Source organism: Chroicocephalus ridibundus, chromosome 5 (genome assembly GCF_963924245.1).
Source record: "Chroicocephalus ridibundus chromosome 5, bChrRid1.1, whole genome shotgun sequence".
Lineage (NCBI taxonomy): Eukaryota > Metazoa > Chordata > Aves > Charadriiformes > Laridae > Chroicocephalus > Chroicocephalus ridibundus.
This window is the reverse complement of record NC_086288.1, coordinates 8650622-8673368: the sequence shown is the minus strand read 5'-3', so window position 1 is coordinate 8673368 and position 22747 is coordinate 8650622. Positions and strand designations below refer to the sequence as shown.

Below are 22747 nucleotides of genomic sequence, written 5' to 3'. Positions count from 1 at the left end.
TGGAGGGGCAGGGATGCGGCGGGACGGCCCCCGCCGCCGCCCCATTGGGCCCGGCGGGTTCGGGCCGGTCGTCGGGGCGGGGCCGGGGGAAAGGACCGGCGGGCGGGAGCGCGCCCCGCGCCTGGGATCGGGAAAGCGCCGCTTTCGCATCTGTGGGGCGCAGCTCCCCACCGACGACCGGCCACGGAAGGAGGTAAGGGCCGCCGGACCCCCGAGGCAGCCCGGCGGCCCCGCCGGGGCCCCGTAGCGGCCCAGCCTGCCGGGGGCCGGGGTGGGGGTGAGGGGAGGTTGACTGCGTGGCAGGGTCGGGGCTGACTTGCCTCCCTCGCTTCTCCGCGTTTCCGTCTCCTCCAGCCGCGGCTGCTGCGCGGGCTTCGCGCTCGGTCTGGCGGCTCCAGTGCGGCGGGCGGGGCCGGGCCGCTCCCGCCCTTAGGCCGCGCTGCCGGTCCCGCACAAAGGCGGCGGCGGAGGAGCGAGGAGAAGCCTCCGGTCTGCCCGCAGGTCTCTGCCGGCCCCTCCACCGCAGCCGGGAGGAGAAGACCGGCGCGGAGCCACCTCTGCCATCAGGGAGGGGCTTGCGCCGCAGGAGAGCGGTGCTGGCTAGAGCAGGCTTTCCTCGGGGGCTCAAACGGCGACCGCACGGCCTCCGCATGCACAGAATAAACCCGTCCTAGCTCAGTCGGTCGTCTGCTAATTCGCAATTAGTAAGTAGCAGCAGAAATCTCTTTAAATTGCGGCTGTCAGTGCCGTTTAATATCCAGGCAGGGCGTGAGATGATATTGTCGTATATATAAAATATTGTATTTTTAAAAAAAACCCTCTGATTTAAGATTAGCTTAACATACAGAAACATGTAGTACGACCCACAGCTGTGGGGTTTGGAAAGCGTGCAAGGCAAGCGCACTCATATGTGTTCAGAGTTCTGAATTCCTTTTTAAATATGTTTAATCCCCTGGGGCAGCAGGCATGCCTTCTCTTTCTTCCGGGTTTCTTTTTTTTTTTCCCCTTCTCACAGTCTGGAAAATTTCCATCTGCCAAGAAGCAGCCAGGCTGTAAAAGGGGCACCATGCATGCTGAACTACAGTTTAATTGCTCACTTCATTCGCTTTAAACATTGTATTTCCGTGTCTGCCTGCAGGAACTATTTCTTTAAGTTAAATATGTATAGATTAACAGGATCAGATAGATGCACATCTGTTTGTCTTGGACTTTGGCTTTAACACCAGTGCCCCCCTTTCCAATACCTCAGTCTTGTTTTGCACAGATAGGCTCAACCGGTGTTTGCAAACGTATCAGTTAGGAAAGCACAGACTGTTGTTATATGTCCAACTGAAAGCATAACCATTTACATCACAGAAACTAAAGATGAGGTTCCTACTCTTGACTTGCAGAGACACTTGAAAAGCCAAACCATTGTTGGTAAAAAGGGCATTTGGAGAGTTGAATTTGATAGAGAACAAACACATTGATTAGCTTGGGATTTTGGATTAATCCAGTGATTCGTGCTATGGATACTGGGGAACCTAAATATAGCTAACATGTACTTCATGCACTCCTTTCGAGCTGATGGAAGTGAAACCAAATGTGGGTTTTGCTAATTGGCAGGCTTTCAGTTTGGTCATGCCGTGTTTCACAGAAGGAAGTTAACATACTGTTGTTATGAGTCAAGGATAACAGAAAAGAAAAAGCAACTCAAGAAAGTAAAGCAGTTTTTAAATAGGGATGTGATGTCGCCGTCACCCTTGCAATAAAATTGAAAATTTTAAAAGTCCAAGTGGTCAGTTCCACTCACCTGGTGGCCTAGCCCGCATTCGTCTGGCTCAACGACAGTGATTCCCAGCACATTCGGACTTTTATCAAGTTGACAGTTACTCTCTTAAGTGCTAAGTAAAGAAACCTTTCTTCATTTAAGAATGGCATGAAATGTAAACCAAGAAGCATCTAAAGCAACATGCTTTGAGCCGAGATGGACAAGTTAATGGAGGCCCTCCAGAAAGCTCATGTCACAGCCATTTTCTACTAAAGCAGCCACTTATTAAGTTACCTTCGACTGCATTTTTTGCAAGCACCTGGATTTTGTCTAGTAATTTAAAAAAGTAGTTTTAACAAATATTTCAGATTTACAGATGCAATTACGATTGGCATTGGGAAAGTACAATGGCAAGGCACTCCGGCCCAGAATTACAGTGTCTCTGGGGTACATGTGTTGCTCTTTGCTGCTTGATTGTGTCAGACCACCCTTTTTTTTTTTTTGGCATTCACTGTGAGCCTGCATATTTTTAATTCCTTTATTATGGCATATAATCCATTTGACTCATAATTTTGCTCTCAGCAAACTTGGAGCAATTAAGATAGAAATTCCTCATCTAAAATTTAGTGTGGTTAGTTACAGTGATCTGATGGTCCAGTTCAAATTACTCCAGTGCGACAACATAGATTTACTATAAACTGCATCCCAGCCTGTTGGCCTTTCATCAAGTTGGGTGTTGCTCTACAAAAGGTTACATAAGCCAGTCGTTCTACATTTGTCACTATGCTAGATGAATCAGCATTAGTCAATTTTTATCTATGCTGAGCCAAGCGTTTAGTTTCTCTGGGATGGAAAAGATTTGAGAAGCCAGTAGATCTTGCTTGCCTGTGTTTGCCAAGGGAGCCCATTTCAGGGTTAGGTGGCAGAGAACTTCAGGCCAGTTAAAGCAGCAGAGTTATGCAGGGTTTTTTTTTGTTTGGGAAGTTTGTGTGTGCAATTGTGTATGTCCATGGATACACTCTTAGTGGTCAGTCTTAGATAGCCTAAGAAAATCACAGGTCTGTGTTGAAAAGTATTGTTCAAGTCCTCAATAAACGTGACAGAACCAAATATCGTGAGCAGATGAAAAAACTCTTTAAAATGTAAGCAAATATGTTTCTCCTGCCTTCCCCCCCGGAAGTGACAGTGCGGATGTTTCAGCAATTGTTTGAAGAGCATGCATGATAAGCTCATTTTCACAGCCTTACCTCATATTTTCACATTTTCATATTTTAGCTGACATGAAACAAATTCATTATCACTCTCATTTGCTCCATCACAACCTCTTCAACCTTCACAAATTCAGGATATCATTATGCGGGTGGCTGGCAGAAATGTCTTACCTTGATCTATCTGCAGTACTCCCCATTAGATGCGAGTTGGTCTGTGTGGAATTGTTTCTCGGTGAGTCATGCAGATCCCTCTGTAGTTTTTCTAGGCGGTGCTCTGCTACGCATGATTAGCGGGCTCTGAGGGTGACATTGTTTCCTGAACGATGTAACTGAAAATTCCTCTTCCTGTGCTTCTTGTTTCCTGATCAGTTTTCTCTTTGTTCTTGAAGACATTCCAGCAGCTGCGTATCTTTTATTGTTGATCTTTTATTGCCACGAATCTCTGTGAAGACAAGTTATGTCAACAACTACTTTAATTAATTTGGTACGAAACGGAGGGTATCAAGTAAGAAGGAGAGCCGTGCTGACGTCCCGCCTCTTGCAAGACGAGAAGCGCCCGATAGCCGCATGCTACAGCTCCACCTCCGAGCGCCGTGCTTCCCGCTTCGATTCAGACGGGAGCGGGCGACCTACCACATGGGACACCTTTGGCATCTGGGACAATCGCATTGACGAACCTATTCTCCTCCCACCAAGCATAAAGTATGGGAAGCCGATTCCGAAAGTCAGCCTGGACAATGTGGGCTGTGCTAGCCATATTGGGAAGCGTAAGGAAAATGAAGACCGGTTTGATTATGCTCAGCTGACAGAGGATGTCCTATACTTTGCAGTATACGATGGACACGGCGGGGCAGCAGCAGCAGACTTCTGTGATAAGTACATGGAAAAATATATTAAGTAAGTGTGCATCAAGTGAATGCATGTCAAATGAACTACAGTGGAGACTCCTTAGGATTGAAAGGGAACCAGTGGGTCATACGTTGTCACTAATCCTCCTAGGTTATAGAGCCACCTAGCCCAATAGGACAGCAGGAACACTGGCCTGGAGCAGTCCATTACAATGGACATGCTGTGAACTTCTTATTCAGTATGGTGCCTGGCCCATTGAGCAAGCCTGGAAAGACAAGAGGGGAAAACATGATTGTACCCACCTTCCAGGAAAGGACTGGGAACACAGAGAGAGTGTGAATTGACTGTTTTCAGATGGGGTCGCTATGATAGCTGACCTACAGCTTCCTTACACTCTTCTGTATCTCTGTGTCACATCCCTGGGTGTTGAAAGAGGAATTTTATCTATTTGCAAAATTACAGGATTATGCTTCCAGTGTAGGTCATTAGTAAAATCCTATTACCTGTTCACTGAATTTCAGCGTTATTCAATGCATGCAGGGAGGAGATAAGGCTACAGAAGAGATTGATCGAGATGCATATTTCTTGGAAAGAAGTTTAATTTTTTGTTTCCTTGTTTGTTTCCAGAGAATTTCTTGCTCAGGAAGAGAACTTGGAAAATGTTTTGAGCAAAGCTTTTCTAGAAATAAACAAAGCATATGAAAGGCACGCTCATCTCTCTGCTGATGGTAGGTAAAAAAGTACTCGTATGGGTGTGGAGAATGAGGTTTTTCTTATTTGCTCAGTAGTTCTGTAGTAAAATGTCCAGAAAAATGCTTGAAAACAGTTTAACTTAACATAGCATTTTGCTCTGATCACTTACTGCAAATGAAACAATTACGCTTTACCTCCTTAAAATTAAAAAAATATAAAAAGTCTAAATTAAATTTACTGGGGGAGTTATTAATCTGAATGTTAGCATAATCATCAATTAATTTCTCTTAACATGATTCTGTCAAGGAAAGTGTGTGTCAAGTTAGCAGAGAGTGATATAGATTTGCAAGGAGCATAACTTTACTGTGCGAGAAACCTGGAGGCGGGGGGGTGGGGGTTTTTGTTGGGTTTTTTGGTGTTTGGGTTTTTTTGTTGTTGGGAATTTTGGTTGGTTGGTTGGTTGGTTGTGTGGGGTTTTTTTAAAGCTGTTATTCCTGTGGGTTAGAAGAAACAGTATCAAAAGTTCCCCTTTCTAACTTGGCTGCTGCACCGGAGGAGGCATGTAAGCCAAAATTAATACAATTGATATTGCTTCTGCACAAACAGAATCACAGGAGTAGCTGAGTGTGAAAGGCAAAAAAGCAGTGAAGAGGAAAACAAGGTTGGTAAGGCTGTGGTCGAGCTGGCACCAGCCCTTTTAGATTCCTTAGTCCTGGCTGTTAATCAAATTCTCACATATATGTCTAGAGACTAAGTACATCTGAAGTTCCAGGTCCAGCAATGGGAGCTTACAGGGAGTAACTTGGGCAGGTAGATAGAGATCCCCATCCCAGTTCTGTCACAGGAGTTTCCTCAGCCATGAGATACAATTTTAACAGTCAGTTTAGGCAGTCTTAAAAAAACACAACAAAACAAACCCAATTAAAAAAAAAAAGCACAACAAAAAAAAAAGAACCAAAAGCAAACAAAAGACCTGTCCCAGTGCTGATGCAGGTGGTGGCCAAATGAGATCGTTTCAGAAGAACAGAAACTGTAAAACTCTTCCCTCCAAGAAAGATTTGAAACCAACAGGCCCGCTAGGGACTGAAGTGATACTGTATTCTCAAGCCACCTTTCTTAAGCAATGCATGTATACAATCAAGTAATGGAGTGGCTTCCTGCACTTTAACTGCTACGTGAATCTTGGTAGACTCAAATATTTCCTGGCAGGACAGGTAGCCTGACTGTTGCGGCACTGTGAGGGATACACACCTTTCCTCTTACCTGGTACAAGCTAAGGTAACAGGGGTATCAGGAAAAAAAGTTTCAAGTCCTTAAATGCAGCCCTTAAAGAGGGGGGATTTAAATCCATGAAGCTCATTTCCCCCTTACATCCCAATTTCCCCATTATATCCTTTTTTTTTCCCCCTTACATCCCAATTTCCCCATTATATCCTTTTTTTTTTCCCCCTTACATCCCAATTTCCCCATTATATCCTTTTTTTTTCCCCCTTACATCCCAATTTCCCCATTATATCCTTTTCTTTTTTTTTTAAATATTGAAATAATTTAAAAAATAGCAATGTGGTAAAAAACTCCAGAATCACTTTTGACCTTTGGGGGGAGTTTTAACTGAGCTTATGAGAGAGCACATCAATAGAGCAGATGTGCTTTTTATCCAAGATCCTCCTTGCAAATACGTTTTCTTAAAAGCCCAAATTCAAGAAAGCATCTGAATAAAGGCTTAAGTGCTTGCCTGGATGTGGACCTTTCATTTTCACTAACAGGAAGATCTGTTATATTTGTCCCCCCTAGCTTTGTTAGTAGGACAGCTCTTGGTTTGGCTCATTGAAGTGACCTCTGATAAGTGTCAGAGCAGGTCCTTGAGGAGAAGTATTGGGAACTGTGCTTGGTATATTATTCTGTTATTATGAAAACAGTTTCTGATTATAGCATTTCGTACATGAGATTTACAGAACTGGATAACAACAGTGTTTGACATACAGGTTGTGCAGCAAGCTGAGCATTTTGGAACTGCTTATAGGATTTTTTCCATATCATTTAACTAACTGGTGCTGCTTAATGAAATATAGTGCAAATGCCAGCAAATTTACGTAACAGTTACCAAGATACTAGACAAACCGTCTTCATTAAAAAAGCCTGAGGTCAAGCAAAATAGAGGGCAAAAGCATTGTCAAAAATCCACCAGGGCCACACTCCAGCAAGCACTCAGTATTTCTCAGGTAGTCTGAGAACCTGCAAGCTCTTGCAGGAGCCAGTAGGATCTAAAAGAGCCCAGTGCTCTTGGCTGGTTGCCCAGCTCGAAATCAAGCTACAAGGCAAAGAGTGGAGTAACAGCGTGCAAAGACAAGTGTAGATTTCTGAACAAATTAAACTTTTTGCATATCTTTTGTTAAAATAATTCAGTATTATGTTGACTGTTTGGTGTGGATATTTTCGTTGTTGCTGCTGTTTTGAAAGTTACATAAAATTTCAATGCTTGGCATGTATCCTTGTTCGAAGCCTACTTCCAAACTGATTCAATTTGCCAGCAAAATTTCTGATCCAATTGTGGCTATTCTAGATGTGACAGTCAAGACTGTTGCTAAAGTATCTTGAAAATGGTGGCTGGTTGTGTAACGCTGTGTATCTGGGATACGCTGGATGCTCCTCAAGACTGACCTCCTTTTGAAACTTGGCCATAGCTGACGAAGTGGAAAATAATAGCTTAGTCTTGTTCTAGTAGAACATGCCAGGATTCACTCCTTTCACTGAATTTGCAAAAAAACAGAGCATGTTCAGGATTTCCAGGTCTTTAGTAATACACAACCAGCTTTAAAAGCGTGTGCCTGGGTGTTTGAAGGAACCTAAGTCCTGGGACAAATCCCTGCATCCAACATTACGTGGATTTTGTTTGACGCATTGTTTATAGTACTATTTAAGGGGGACATAAATTTAACAGGACTAGAGACGTGCCTTGTTGGAACACCTAGCTATGTCTTCAAGGGCGTGGCCCTTTGTAGTTCACTTTACAATTATAGAATATTTGAAATTATAGATGGAAAATACATAGCATAATAGTTTCTATAACCTTTCAATTAATAATAATAATAAAGGTATATGTATGTGTTCCAGGTACTGCTACTGTGTCTGGCGTGCAGTTCACTAGTGCTGTTGGTGTGCTGTACTATCCTGCTGGGCTCTAGTCCAGTATCCCCTCTGGCAGTGATCTGTACCTGTTGTTTCACATAAAAGCATAAGAAACTTGCTGCAGGCAGATCTGGGATAATCTGTCCTCCACCTAAATCCTTTCTAATCATTAACAGCTTAAAGATATGCCTGAGCCCTGAAGCATGGTGTTTGATCTCTCTTCAAAAATGCATTTTCATTCACTTCCATGCATTCAGATATACCCAGTCACTTTTAAATTGCTGCTAAACTTAGGTATAGGACACAATAAAGGAAGATCAGGTCCAATGAATGTGTCGTTACCCACGAGACAACTGTTAACACAGATGGACAGAATTTTCTAATATTTTTGACCAGCCATAAAAACTGAAATGTAAAGGCTGAATAGCTTTGCTCAGCAAGGACAGAAATAAGGAAGCAAATCAGGTACTTGAGGAAATTTGAGCATCTCTCTGGAGAAGCATAAGACAAACCCTCTCCTGGCCTAGTGCAGTCCTACAAGGTACTGCTACTGCTTCTGTTCACTGTGATCCACTACTCAGAGAAAACAAGAGGGAGTCTTTCCATTGACCTCCATGTTCAGTGCATCCAACTCTAATCGCATTGGCCACTCACTTCTGGAATAGCCATCTTATTAAAACATAGCCAGGTATTAACTGGTTTATCTAGGTTTAAAAGGCACTCCTGGGATCTTACTATGCTGAGCAAACAGCAAAAGCTATTTAAAAATAACTAAATTTATAAAGTAGTGGGTTTTGGGTTTGTTTTTTTAAGTTACCATTCAAACATATGATTTTTATTTCTTTGAATATGTTAACCTGCAACACTGAGGAAAAGGGAGAGCTGCAGAAATTGTACTTAAATATTTCATAAATCCATCAACGTTACAAAGGCAGCCTTTTTATCCAAGGGCCCTGGTTATTACCTAATCAAGTTAGAAGATACTGATTACAATATTAAAGGGGTGTTTATTTTGCATATTTTCCCATACGTCAGAACGATTCATATACTTCTATTCAGTGCCTTTAAGATGGCCCCATTTTAGTGGGCACGAGTTTGAACTCCCCATTTTTGTGTTATATATAAATGTATATAAAAAAATAATTAAATTACCTTGAGGAAACACATTGGGTCATATTCTGTACTGAAGATGTTCTTCAGAGTGGCCACTCTTGCCATATATGAGACAGGGGGCCCTCTAGCATTGATATGATTCTTTGGTTGATTTGTTGGTTGGTTACTTACCTCCACACAGAAAAAAATAAAATCCTAGGTTTCATTTTGGCTGAATTTAAACTGGTTTTGTCACACAGTTTTAGCGAGAAGGCAAGAACAGTGGCAATTCCCCAGAAACGCCAAGGCTGATTTATCTGTGGCCAAAGATGCATGTGTGAGCCTCAAGTACTTCCTATATGACCTGCAAAGGACAGTGCAGGCAAATCCAAGAGTGACTACTTCCCCTGTTCTGCAGCCCTTATTCTTTCATCTCCAGTGTTGCAGGTTTCTTTTGTTTGAACAAAGTCCCTGGGTGAATTTCCTATTTGCCTCTGTGTGCGTGTTATTTGTGGCAGACACTGTACCTGGTCAGCAGCTCTAGAACTGGAGGCCCTGGACACTATATGCTGGGCTTCAGTGGAAAGAGAGATCTGCTTAATTTTGTCCCAGGTGAAGGAGTCCGGCGGTTCCTAGCCTGGACTACTGGAAGGTTCCCACATCCTCTTTGTCACATTAGTTGAGATGACTTGCAGTAAAAGTTGTCCAGTGAGTGTTAAGAACCTATTGAAAGATCTTAGTTTTATAGTGATATTGTTAGGAAAACAAAATAAACTCTTTAACTGTTAAAACCAATATATATGCTGATGTAACATATTTTGATATTATTAAGTGACCTAGCAGCAGTTGTAGTAAAGCATTAGAAATGTTATCCCATCATCATTCCTGTGTTTTTGACCTGTGCTAGAAATCACATAACGCGTGCATCATGTTCTTGCACCCCTATCCAGATCATGAACTGGTTCCAAGGAAGAGAGCAAGAGCAGCATTTCTTTTTCTAGGAGTGCTGTTTAACTACTAAATGTATATAAAGCTCAGGTCACTATGACCATTACCGCAATTCTGGACAATATCTTGACTTGTTCTTTAGTACCATCGCTTGATTTTGTGATAGCAGCTCTTTTGGCTTTGAGAATTTGCACTTGAAAGGTGCATATTCACCCAAATATCCAAATGTTTCCAGTCATTTATGAATTAAAGACTACGGATCTTAACTTTTTCAGAAACTACTTATGTTTGTCAGCATAGTTCCAAAACCAAGGAATGAAATGGGAGACTAGCGGCAGTTCTGCATTAATTTTAACGTCTAAATAAAATGTATTTTCTGTGAAATAAAAAGGTAGTTTTATGTAGGTTCTTCATTTCACTTCTTTTAACTTCACAACAACTAACTGTTGGCTAAAACAGGTATTTTACTGGTTCTAAAATTTCTAATTGCACTGCTACTTGTTAGCATCTTACTTGCATAACATACCTCAAAGTGAGCCTGCACTGGACTAGTCATTGCTTCAAATTAGAAACTGGATGCCAGTCCTTACCCAAATAGTCAGAAACTTACTGGCATCTCAATAATTTTGAATGGTATTGTAACCTGCATGGCAGCCATAACATAGTCCCAAGATTTGACCTAGATCACCACGGTTGATGTTCACGATTGACACGTTGGTTAAGTGTATAGCTAAACCACGTCCTCACTGCAGTAATAATACCTGTTTAAAATAATAACACAAGCTTAGTTTAGACTGTTGCCTTTTTTTGGATTCATCAACTCCCTGCTTTTGCTGCACAACAAGGTTCAATGCATCTTTCAGGGCTTTGTGCATTTCAATTTACTCCCAACCCTAGGCTACTTCTGGGGCGCTGGGACCTTGCAGGGTTGGGGAGAAAGGTTGCTAAGATCCCAGAGCGCTCGCATTTCTGTTCCCGTAGTATGCAGAAGGTCGCGCTGCATGTATGGGGTTTGCTGGCAGCTGGTCAGAGATGGGGCTGACTGGCATTCCTTGGGCTCAAACGTGCCCTCCTGTCTCAGATACATCCCCTCTCCCCAGGGTCAGGGCTGCAGGGCCAGAGGTAGGAGTGCACAGAGTTGCATGTCATTGTGGCTGAGCTCTGCAGAAGCAGTGGTGGAAAGATCTTTACCTGTTAATCGTGTGAAAACAGGAATATAACTGGGGATTCTCATTCCTAAATTAGCCCCAACCCCCTCTCAAATCGGCTCGCTTTTAAAACCTGGAAAATCCCGGAATGCAGGAGAGCTACAGAGGGCCTTTCAAGGGGATTTGCATTGGCTGTGAATGCAAATGTGTTTGGGCAATAGCTTGTCCTGGCCGCACATTTTACTGTAATAGCTCAAGTTGTCAGGAGTTACTGTTTTCCAGGGACCTTTCACTGGGTTACCTTTGCATAATTTGCAGGAAGGGAAGATACTAACTGTAAAATGGACTGCTCCTTTCAGAAAGCAAACAAAAAATGAAAGCTGAGCAGTTCTGGTATTTCCTTCATCACAGATAAAACTGCCTATCTTTCCTGACATAGGCAGACTCACATTTCTCCTTTTCAAGCACTTCTTTTTTTTCCAGAGTATTGTAGAAATTGAAACGAGAAGCCCTTGCACCAGTTAATCCAGCTTGGTCCCTGAGCACAGTCAGTCAGCTCAGCTCACTCCGTTACCTGTAAGAGAAGGCAGACGGCACCCGCAGCTCTGTTTTGCCCTCTAGGCAGTCACTGTGCACCCCTGTCAAGTGATCCCACTAGTTCCCGCGCCAGATTGCCCAGAGAGCCGCTGCCAGCTGACTGCATTGGTTTGCAGGCACAGGGCAAGGCAGAATCCAGCGTCACCTTTGCACTGCGACCTCCGGCAAGTGGACAGGGTCTGAAGGGAGCAGCGTCCCTTTCTGAAAAAAGCCAGCGTCCTGCTGGTTGAAACCGTCATCTCTTGCCAAGGCTGGAGGAAGCAGAGGAAGATTGTAACAATGCTGTCAGCAATAGGAGGATGAGACAGACTGGTATAAAAGGGCAATCTAGTGTTTCTCTTCTGGTGCATTATGTGGAGCTACAATTACTATTACTCAATTGCCCACTTTACCACCTAACAGAAGGGAAGGGCCATCAGCTTTATAGTGGGCTACCTGAGTAGTCCCTGTGCCCAGGGATAAGGACGATAACCCTGTAACTTGAGGTGAGCCAGTGGGACAGAAAAAGTATTTACCACAAGCTGAAAGGAAGCCACTGTACCTTGTACCGCTTTTATTCCATTTGCCCTCTTTGCATGGAGCCATGTTGTTGCACAGAAATACTTTTCGTTTCTACTTCCTCTCTCTCCCCCCAGTCCTACATGCATGCATGTTTGCTGTAATTTTTTTATGTATGTAGATTTAGTTTAAACTTAAAAGCAGTTACTTATTGGTAATGTAGAGCACAAGTTGTCTTCATTTTGCCAATTTAAACTGTTGCTGTTATAAATAGTCCCATGCTTTGAGGCAGTGCTAAAACCTCTCTCTCTGATATGACGTTTATAGCAACTCTGATGAACTCTGGGACCACTGCAACAGTGGCTCTGCTCCGGGACGGTATTGAGCTCGTTGTGGCAAGTGTGGGAGACAGTCGTGCTCTGCTGTGTCGCAAGGGAAAGGCCATGAAACTCACCATTGACCATACTCCAGAAAGAAAGGAGGAGAAGGAAAGGTACCTGTCAGTTGATGATGTGGCTTCCCAGGGAACGGCCTCAGTCAGGATGTGCTTGTGGTCTGCTGCTGGGTTGGGTCTGGAAGAAAGCAAAGAGTTGAACATAATCCCCCAAGAATACCTCTGAGCTGGCAGAAAGTAACACAGCTCTAGTTAATTTGGTTCCGTTTAGAGGACTGGGGATGTGGAAGCCCTGCACGAGCGTAAACTGTCTCAGCAGTAAGATCAGCATAGGTAGGACCTGGTACAGAGCTGTGACACATGGTTCAGACTTGTCCAAGGCTGCCAAGTTAGAGCCAAGACCTGAAGAAATGCACCATGGTTCCCAGGTCAGGACTCAGCCCACTAAGCCACATCCCTTAGGTGGGCTTATGTCCCTTCAGACAGCAAAAGCCAACCCTCAGTTTCCCATCTTAGGTCCTCCGTACCTCATTCCGCATCAGTACCTAGTGACAAAAATTGCAGATAGGGTAACGGTGTGAAGCAGTAACTCATATTAATTTTTCTTTTGTGTTTCTGGACAGGATTAAGAAGTGCGGTGGCTTTGTTGCCTGGAACAGCTTGGGACAGCCTCATGTGAACGGTAGACTTGCAATGACGCGGAGCATAGGAGATTTGGATCTTAAAAACAGTGGTGTGATAGCCCAGCCAGAAACAAAAAGGGTTCAGGTAAAAGAAGGCCTGGTTTACAGGGACAGCAACATTTGGACTAAGGGGCATCATAGGTATTTGATCCAGGTGGTGGTACTCAACATGACATGTGCCCAGGTGAAGCCTGACGGCCAAGCATTGTTTTTTATTTGTGGGGAAGTAACCAGAGACCAATTCTAATGAAGTAATTGCAGATTAACACTACTTCACAGAAAAGAATCTGGCTGTGATACTAAATTCAACCAGATCGACTTCTAAATCTCATTTATCACAGTGCAATATAGGATGAGGGAAGAAAGCTAAGATGTGATATCCATTGCTGAAATACGAGTCTGTCTGGCGCTTGTGGTCAAATTAATAATTTTGAGGTTAATGCTGATTTAAAACCATCACTGAGAACCAGGTGGGATATGGATGGGCTGTCATCAAAAAAAAATAAAATACATAGAAGTTTGCATACTTGGGAGGAAAGGGGGAGGAAGGCAGGAGGAAAGGGCAGCTGCATACATCTTACCATAGCTCTGTAGTTGTCTCAAAAACAAATTAACCACCCAGAAGGTACTCAGCATGGTTGCCTTCACTTTTGCAGGAAGGCTCTCCTCCCAGCTCCTGTTCTGTTTGCTGCTTATCCCCAGTGCACCTCCCAGGGCCTAGGGAAATTATATTCAGTTGGTCTTAATTAAACGGCACCCACTAGGCCTGAGGGGTTTCGGGAGATGATCGCAGTGTTATCATGTCTTCCTTGAAATCCTCAGTTTAAGGAAGCCTTTTGTTTACTGGATAAAGTATGGATCTGGTCTTTTGGCCTCAGTGTATTTATTCAGAGGGCTGCTTCCTAGAACTGGAAGCACCTTAAGACACTCTTCTCCAGTAGGGAATACAGCCTGCGCGGCTGATGGATGTGCTCGAGGATTCAAGGGGGTAGCCTTTGGCTAGCCGAGGGTTTGGGGGTTCCAGTTGGTCTTTGCACAGAAAGCAGGAGAGCACGCAGCACCCACAGGACAAGTACTGTGCAACAGAGTGTAAAAAAATGAAGGCAATTAATTTGCCTTGCAGCACTCGCTCCATCGTTGTGCGTACTATGTGCCTTTATTGCAGTTGCATCATGCAGACGACAGCTTCCTGGTCCTTACTACAGATGGTATTAACTTCATGGTGAACAGTCAGGAGATCTGCGACTTCATTAACCAGTGCCATGATCCTGCCGAAGCTGCCCACGTTGTTACTGAGCAGGTAATGCCAGCGCTTCTCTTGGCACCAAATGCTTGCTATTGTTTTTGGTTTGGTTTTAAAAAAACAAGTATGCAACCACACATACAGGTGAACTGAACTATACTGGTTGAGACATTCGCTATTCCTGCCAACTAGCCTTTGCCTTGCCCTGGGTCTTGCCACATCCTTGCCAGGCATCATTTCAATTAGCTTGCTTAGCTCACAATCCACTGAACTGTGTAGGACCGTCACCGCAGTTTATTCCTGTGCTGAAATGTAATCGGCATAGACAGAAATGGCCAGTTTCTCACCGGGGTTCTGGATGGCGGCATATCCTATGGAAAGCTCTGGGGTATACTAGAATGCAGCATCAGGGTGGGACGGGGCAAGGAAGTCTTGGGCCTCAGGGCTTGTTTCTGGAGCCAGACACTTGTTTCCTTTTCCAAGCAAGACGATGCTGCTGACAATTTGTTTCTTCTCTTAGGCAATGCAATTCGGCACTGAAGACAACAGCACAGTTGTCATAGTGCCATTTGGAGCATGGGGAAAGTACAAAAATGGTGAGATCAACTTCTCCTTCAGCCGCAGTTTTGCTTCCAGCGGGAGGTGGGCGTGAAGACCTGCCACAGCTATCTTTTCCTGCCATAATCTGGACACAGCGTGCTACAGGAGAACACATCCATCTGTTCATAGGTTGACTCGGTGTCTTGTCCATCTCTTCTGTTCCCAGTGTTATAGAAGATGCCACTGTTCCCTCGGTGCATAATGCCCTGTTGTTGCTTATGGCTGTTGCATTTTGCTGCATTTATTTATTCCAGTCGGCATTGAGGCAGCTATTCCTTTGGTTTTGTAGCCCCAGCAGCTCTGCACATCACTTAGTTCCCATAGACGAGGCTCTGGGCTTTCACCGAAGGCTAGAGGTGTTGCACAATTGTTTCCTACCGACTTGTGTTACCCAGGACCCTTAGTTACCTGGCAGCTGTATAAGTCTTGAGTCTCTGAGCCACATGCTGGCTTCTTTGTATGTTAATACACGGGGGAACAAACGCACAGTGTTCTTAGGTAGACAAAAAGCAGGTTTGTTGTCTTCCTCTGCTGTGCAGCCAGCCAAAACTCCCCTGTGCTTCAGAAGAAGCAGGTGAAAAATAAGGGAGAAGTTTCAGAAGTGTTTAGGTTCTGATGCCAGTGGCATTTGGTGTAGCTGAACAGCTTCCTGAGACAGTGCTGCTTTGCAGGGCTTTATGCTCTCACTGCCATCATCCGTGATCCTCTAGCTCTAAGGAGACGGAGCAGGCTGGAGCCACGTGCTGTTGGACAGATGGGAATGTTTCTCCATTGTGTCTCTGTGGACCACGCAGCAGCCCCTTGCACTGGCTTGTCTCTGGTGTGCCAATGCTTGACAGGAGCACAGAGGAGGGAAAAGCTGCACATTTTTGATATCCAGAAACTCTCATCTACTTGAATTTCTTTCTTTTTTTTAAAAAAAGAAAACCAGCTAATTTCTGAGAGTTTACTAATCAAGATTCTTTGGACGCAAGACAGGAGAGTTTATTTCTTCATAAATATATGAGGATTTTCCTGCCCTCTGCTGAAGGTTTCTTTCAGTTAGTTGTGATCTCCTGTGTCTCTTCATGTTATACAGGGAGCTGTAAAAATGCCCAAAGCAGGCAAGCTAGAGAAAGAAGTGAGCATTATAATAGCTGTAAGGTAATTTTTATAAGTTTTGAGTATCGTTTGTAGTAGATTTCAGATATTCAGACATCAGAAAGTAGTTTTATACTTAAAGGAAGCATTTCCACTTCCCTTTCCGGAGGGAGTCTGCGTCCAGTGAGGCACAGGGGGCCAGAGCTCTGAGCCAGCTCGTATCACTGCTGTGACACAGACTGCAGGTGACGTGTTGGCATCAGATGGAGATCTGCTCCAGCGTGTCTCCTTCAGACCTTCTTCCTCCGCCTCACATCAAATGTGCAGCTCCTGTGGCCTCCGAGTCACCCTGTTTCAATGAAATATGGGCAGAGAAGAACTGGGCTTTCCTCAGGCTTGCCGCAATATTTTTAATTCTATGGATGTGTCCAACAGCACAATTGTAAAAACAAAACAAAGTGAAAGAGAAGTTGCCTGATACTAAATCACCTTGCAATAAGGAAAAGTATATCTGAGATGCGTGGCCTGATTCTCATTTTGCAGCGTGAAGCACGCATCTTCGTTACTTTTAGCCCTTTCCTTTGAGACCAGGGTTACACCTGAGGCAGTCATTCCACATGTTTTTCCTTGCCTCTGGTCGAAGGCCGAGCAACACCGAGCACAGTGTTGTACTGACAGCATTAAGTACTAGGTGTTCAGAGAGTACGCTGGTTTTGTCCCATCACTTGTTGTATTACGTGGTGTATGTAATGTGTATATTCGGTTTATAAGGACGGAGCGCTTGTGAGTTGGTATATGTAAATCTGTCATACTGGCTGCTGTTGCCCAGGCCTCTGTAATGAGCACATCACTGGTTTACAATAATAACCCCTTCTCTCTCCCCAGATTTTCCCCAGGGTTGGGGTTCAGTCGTCACCTGAAGTCAGAATGTTTGTTAGTCCTGGGTGCAGCCTTACCTACCTGAGGCACAGGGGCACTTTCAGTTGTTAGTGCGAGCAGGTTCTCGGTCTGAGGCAAGTTTGAAGATTCCTACAACCCATTTGGGGCAAAAATGGCAAAACGCAGCCTCTCCCGATCCCTTGAGAGGTCGCACCTGGTGCTCCAGGAATGTGGTCGTGACGGGATTGCACTGCAGCCTTTCTCCTGCCAAAGAAGGGACCTGCTAAAACAGCAAGTGTGAGAGTTGGTAGCAAAGGGTTAACCCCAGCAGCAGCCTTACTCTGGGCACAGCCAAGGGTTAGAGTCAGGCTCTGGAGAGGGAGTTGCTATGGGGGTGGCTTTGGTATCAAGTGTCAGAGAGGCTGGAGCAGTGCTGCAGGGATTTGGACAAGGTCCATCGACACTGTCCTGTTCCAAATGCTGCTCATTTCTGTTGGGCCGGCTAGTCAGCTAGCCAGAGAGAAGATATCAAGGGCACTGGGGGCGTTTGTGACAAGCAGATTTTTTTGAGCAGTGCTGGATACTTGCCGAGCTGAAGACAAGGTATTACATGCAGGCTGCTAATGAAAAGCATTGCCAATGAAGAGCAGGTGCCCTGAGGAATGACCTGGCAGTTAAAAGTAGCTTCTAAATATTGACCCAGGCGTAACACGACAGTTTTTCTTCTCACTGGAGGTTTTGGGGCATTTTTTGGTTTATACCTATCTGGTTGCCTGATTGCATAGAGAACGTAAGTGGTTGGGGGCTTTTATTTCTTCTAACAGAGTGGTTATCCTCTCAGGGGAAGGATACATCCATAACTTTTTTTTAAATTTTATAAAGGAAAGGATATGACAGAGCTTTGCAAAATAGATGATTGGATAGAGCGGTATTAGCGGTTGCTATTACTGCCTTATACAATCAGGGAAAAACTTAGATTAGAAAGGACTTCTGGGTGTCATCTAGCCTAGCCTCTTGCTCAAAGCAGGGCTAACTTCAGAACTGCATACTGCATGAAGGGGTGTCTCCTGACATGGAAATGCAGTGCCTGAACATGGATGGGAGAAAGAAGTTAGCACACAGTGGGGTTTACCTGTGGAACCACTTAATTGTATTGAAGTTACTTACCAGTATTTAACAGGCCCTCTGTAGAGCTGCCAACCAATTTCACAAATAAAGCAGCACATACATAAAACTAAGATACGAGCCTTTTTGCTCTAAGCAAAAGTGAATCAATAACTGACAGGAGATTACAGAGATGCATTTCGTACGCACAGGTTATTCCCTGCCCTGTTCACTCTAGTTTTCTGCATCTCGTTCTGAAGTAAATGAGCTACTGATGAAGATGACATGCTTTGCCAAGCGGCCCAGTAGTCCGCTGTTCCTCCTTCCATTAAGAACAGAGGTACCTTCACACTGGTTTGTGTGGATTCTTTACTTCATGCTGTGCATGGCAAGACTCTTAAGTGCCAGCTTGAAAAGCATAGTGTTTTGTAGAAACACTCCATTACCGGGACCGTTGGTCTCTGCCTCCTGAAGCACAATGCTGCTTTTTCCTGACAAGATGACAGTGAACTTCCTCAAGATTTAGTGCCAACTGCAGCAAGCCTTCTTTTTCTCCAAGAAGTCGAGAAAAGCCTGCAACTTTCTGGGTGATGGATTTTTTCATCATTTGACACTTCTCTCTGAAGAGTATTAGAACAAGTCCCTGCCCTTGCATTTCAGGTTTGAGGCTCTTTGGACACTGAAACCGTGTTGGCAGAATGAGCTTTGCCAACACATTTGTGTGTTGGGTGGGACACAGGTGGTGTACGGCACTGAATTCAGAGTCCGTGGAGTAAAGCCATGTTGGGGAAAATGGAAGCGGTGTGTAGTAGTGGTACCAGAGGATCAAATTCGCAGTGCTGCAGGAACGTCTGGCCAGCAAACCTCGGCATATTGTTCTCCACCAGAGCTAGGTACTGCTCGGCTGTGATAAAGGTGCACTTCTAGGTTTTTTCCTATTTAGTGAATAAGCCTCCTGCTGCCTATAGCAGCTCTGCAAGCAACCAGCGTTTCACCCCAGGGACCAGTGAAATTCTCTTGCCTAGCAGAAAGCTCTTTCATCTTGGAGACAAAGAGCAAATTGTCCAAACAGCAGCAGCTGCCTATCAGAGCGGTTTATTGTTGAAAGATCGCTAGATGTATCTTACACTTTGAAAGAAATGAAACCGACTCTCAGTTTGCTCTCTAGCTCCCCATCTTTTCCATCCATCTATTGTTTCAATGAAAAGAACGATATTTTTTGTTTATTACAGACTGAACTGAACATTAAGGGTGGCCTAGTGAGCAAACCATAACAAGCGTTTGCTTTTTTCCTGCCTTTTAGGAATAGATTCTCAACTCCTTTGGGTCTGGTAAGAGTATTTTCTTGCCTGAACACTCCCCCTGGAGCAGTGGTGTATCTCACTGTACAGGCACTGCAGGAGGCTGGGCTGGAGGTGCAGAAAGACGGAAAAATGCTGTCCACCTAGATACTTGGTTTTACTATGAGGATATAGAAGGCACAGGGGGTCCTCATGTTGCTGGAGGATTTACTAGGACAGGTGCTGAGACTGCGACTGGAGTTCCAGCTCGGTCTCTCCACCACCTGGAAAAAGGGGTTTTGTGCTTTGTAGAAGGAACTCACTAAAATGTCATTTGCAGCCTTGATTTAGGAGAGCTGGTCTCTCTGGAAGGTGAACATAGTGCAAGAGGTTGACATGGGGATGAGATCCAACAGTTTGTTTAATACAGGGTCCTCGATACAATCAATCCCTTTTGTTTGAAAAGCTCAGGGTTGGAGAACAATCACGGAGCACAGTTTGTGGTTGAGAACAGGGGTGTGGGGAGAAATCAGCAATATTACTGATTTTTACATACTTAGGGGAAATGAAAATTGTAAGGAGCTTAGACTCACCACAGGATTTCCGCTGACTTCCATGGGGTCAGGGTATCAGATCACCTTTTCTGTCTCAGCAGGCGAATGTGCTGCGGTCAAAAGCATTGGGATTTCTAGTTAAGGGAGAAGCACAAACCAAGAGTACCAGTGAAACTGGTTTAATATTAATTTTTCTTAAACAAACTCAGTTGGACACTGTTAGGTCCATTGGTCACTCACCCAACAAGCCGAATGTATGGTATAGCAACACTCTGGGTATTCCTTGGTTCCGAAGCTGCTGTTCTCAATGCAGAGATATCCACCCAGGATATTGAGTGCTTGGGCGGCAGCGCGTGTCATAAATTTCTACAGACTTAAGTGCAATTGCGTACATTTGTTACATAGTTTGCCTTAGGACTGTGTATAATTCCTGTGGTTTGATGTTTATGTTTGGTGTAATCAGTGTCCACAATTCATCTACTTCTTCATTTTAGAGAGGTGTCCATTTTGCCTTTGTTTTTTTTTTTTTTTTTTTTTTTTTTTTAAAATGTTTGTTCATCAACTCAAAGCTACAGTGGAGCAGATAAGTCTACACTGGAATGCTTAAAAGATCTTTTAATAAATAATTGGCTTCTAGAGTTGTGTCACTACAAATGGATTTTTCTTCTTCTACTGCATTGCGAACTACCGGAAAAGTTTCTGCTTCTCAAGCTGTTTCGCGACTGTCCTGTTAGCCCTGGGCCTCAACCCCTGCCATAAAAAGCTTCTGATAACCAGGGCTTTGCCTACAAAGACCTTCACCCAACGATAACCAGGGCAAAGTACCTTCTGTCTCTGCGCTCTGCCAGCGTCCGTGGGCTTTGCTGCATCAGGGCGACACGTTCTAACTTGCTGGTTTTGTCTTTTATATTTTGATACATTACAGTACCAAGAAATCAGAAAGGCCTCTCTGAAACAAGTCCGTCTTAAAAAAATAATTCTTTTGTGAAGCAGGAAGGCACCCTGGGATAGTTATCATGGTGAGCGATGGCATCCTGCAACAAACTGGAAAGAAACAAATGGGGCCTCCTCAATAAAAGAATATATTTTGGCTTTTGCATGGATTCAAGACCATGCAAAAAGTTATCCTAAAAGAAATGATAAGGAGAAGAGAATAGCTGAAGGTTTTAACACAGAAATAACCTTATTATTTTTAGTTACTACTGCTTTTAGAGCTGAATTCAAACCTACTTTTACTCTCTCTCCCTTGAAAGGAGCAGGCTTGACTCCAGTGAAGTCCTAGCAGTTTCCTACAGCTGAGCCCCAACCTTTTCCTTGGAGGACCAAAGCGAATCTTTTTTTGTTATCCTTTGTTGTCAATCTGCTCATCAGCTTTTATAGATCCATGCCTCTATCCCATGGTGGTAAGCGTATAGTAGTCACTGGTCAGGTAGGTGAATTTTAAGAGGTGGAGTATTAGGAAACCCGCTGGGGACGGCTTTGTCCTTTCACAGGAGTTGGGAAACGGCTCCCGAGTTACTCTGCAATAGGAGCATTTGGCCTGTAGCGCACGTCCCTGTGACCAGCTGGTTCGTGCACGCCTGCAGGAGAGGAGGGCGGCTCAGTCCCAGCAGCACCATGGCGGTTCCCTGCCCAACCTCATCAGGATGGTCCTGGGAGAGCAGCCAAGCTTTAAGAAAAGCCATCCTTGCCCTCACGTGGGGCGCTCACAGAAGCTGTGGCCCGGGAAGAGCTAGAAGCTTTTCCCAGAGCTGAGGGGTGGCTTATGTCAACACCCCTCAGCCTACCTGCGCGGCGTGGGGGTCGAGGCTGGTTACACAAAGTTTTCATCACTGCTACGGGGCAAGAGCCTTGCTCTGCGTGCACGCGCACACACCCCATACCTCACTGTTTAGATTTGTTTCGTATTCTTGCCCCGAGGTCATCTTTGCTCTTGCTCAGCGCTGCAACCTCCCGCAGCCCTGCCCAGCAGAGCAGAGCAGGAGGCACAGGCTACGGTGGCACCAAGAGTGGGGAGGGAGTTCCTCCTCCCGGGGAAGGTGCTGGTGGGACAGCCGAGGGCCCAAGCGCCTGGAAAACGGGCTGGTTTGGAGCTACCACTGTCTTTGGGCAGCCTGGTTTTACCCTTTATTTATTTAATGTGGTCACTACATTTTGTGGTCATTCCCCTCCATGCAACAATGACTTCACAGCTGCTCCCAGATGTTCACACTTACAAAAACTTACAAAAAATGTCATATCTCCCCCTGGCGTGCCTGCCCCACAGCACGGAGGGCCTCAGCTGGGGCAGCACGCCAGGGGCTGCGGCAGACTCTCAAGCAGGTGCAGTTGGGTTTACGCTCACATCAGTGGCCATGTTCAAGTTTTGGTCCCGTTTCTTAAAAATTCCCCTTCTTTGGGGCCAGCCACGCACCCAATGCAACGTCACTCAACTCCTCCAGGAAGGCAGGGCAGGATTTGGCTCCCGACGCATCAGTCCCGTTTCTGTGCTCACTTACCCTGTCCCCCTCTCTACATTGTGTGGCACACCCACCCACCAGTGAATCAGCACCGTGTCCTGACACGGAGACAGACGTGTTCCACTGCCAGTAATTCTTTAAAAATACATATGCATTTTTTACAATGGTATGCAGCACAAACCACTTTATACTGAGAAAGCAGGCTCCAAAACTCACCTCCCTGAACTGTCAAAGTCCTCACAACCATGATGAAAAACAATTTGGTCACAGCAAATTGGCCACAAATTTGTTAACAACGGACTGGGCTACAGCCTAGAATGAAATGCTGCATTTTCTAGTTCATAATAGCCCCCTGCCCCCAAAACTAGACAGCTACGGACCTTCTGTGACCAAGCAGCACACCCAGCAGATGTGCTGGACGCCTGACCGTTTGTTTTTGCTGCTAAATTGACTACCTGGCCCCGGGAGGTGCTTCTGCCTGGCAGGAGCTGTGGCGGAGCTAGAGTTAAAGGTGCACTTGCAGTGAGCTGCCCAGTCACTCACCGACTGCCTTGTT

The 22747-nt window shown here is 44.8% G+C and overlaps 1 protein-coding gene across 2 annotated transcripts; it reads left to right on the top strand.

Annotated features, from left to right (window-relative positions):
* Window positions 1-12: 12 nt before the first annotated feature.
* Window positions 13-20392, top strand: PPM1K (protein phosphatase, Mg2+/Mn2+ dependent 1K). Of its 2 annotated transcripts, none has more exons than XM_063335347.1 (7): window positions 13-193; window positions 3351-3858; window positions 4438-4538; window positions 12243-12408; window positions 12933-13077; window positions 14158-14292; window positions 14756-20392. In XM_063335347.1, the coding sequence occupies exons 2-7, from the start codon at window positions 3419-3421 to the stop codon at window positions 14885-14887; spliced, it is 1119 nt and encodes a 372-aa protein (XP_063191417.1). In that variant the 5' UTR covers window positions 13-193; window positions 3351-3418; the 3' UTR covers window positions 14888-20392. The 2 variants fall into 2 exon arrangements, with proteins under 2 accessions (XP_063191417.1, XP_063191416.1); XM_063335346.1 differs by having other exon boundaries at window positions 14-193; window positions 3331-3858.
* The last annotated feature ends 2355 nt before the right edge of the window (window positions 20393-22747 follow it).

Excerpts from the sequence above, each read along its gene's own strand:
- PPM1K (XM_063335347.1), top strand. The coding sequence starts at position 3,419 with ATGTCAACAACTACTTTAATTAATTTGGTACGAAACGGAGGGTATCAA. Across the intron at positions 3,859-4,437 it reads TACATGGAAAAATATATTAA|AGAATTTCTTGCTCAGGAAG; the intron begins GTAAGTGTGCAT and ends GTTTGTTTCCAG. Across the intron at positions 14,293-14,755 it reads CCCACGTTGTTACTGAGCAG|GCAATGCAATTCGGCACTGA; the intron begins GTAATGCCAGCG and ends TTCTTCTCTTAG.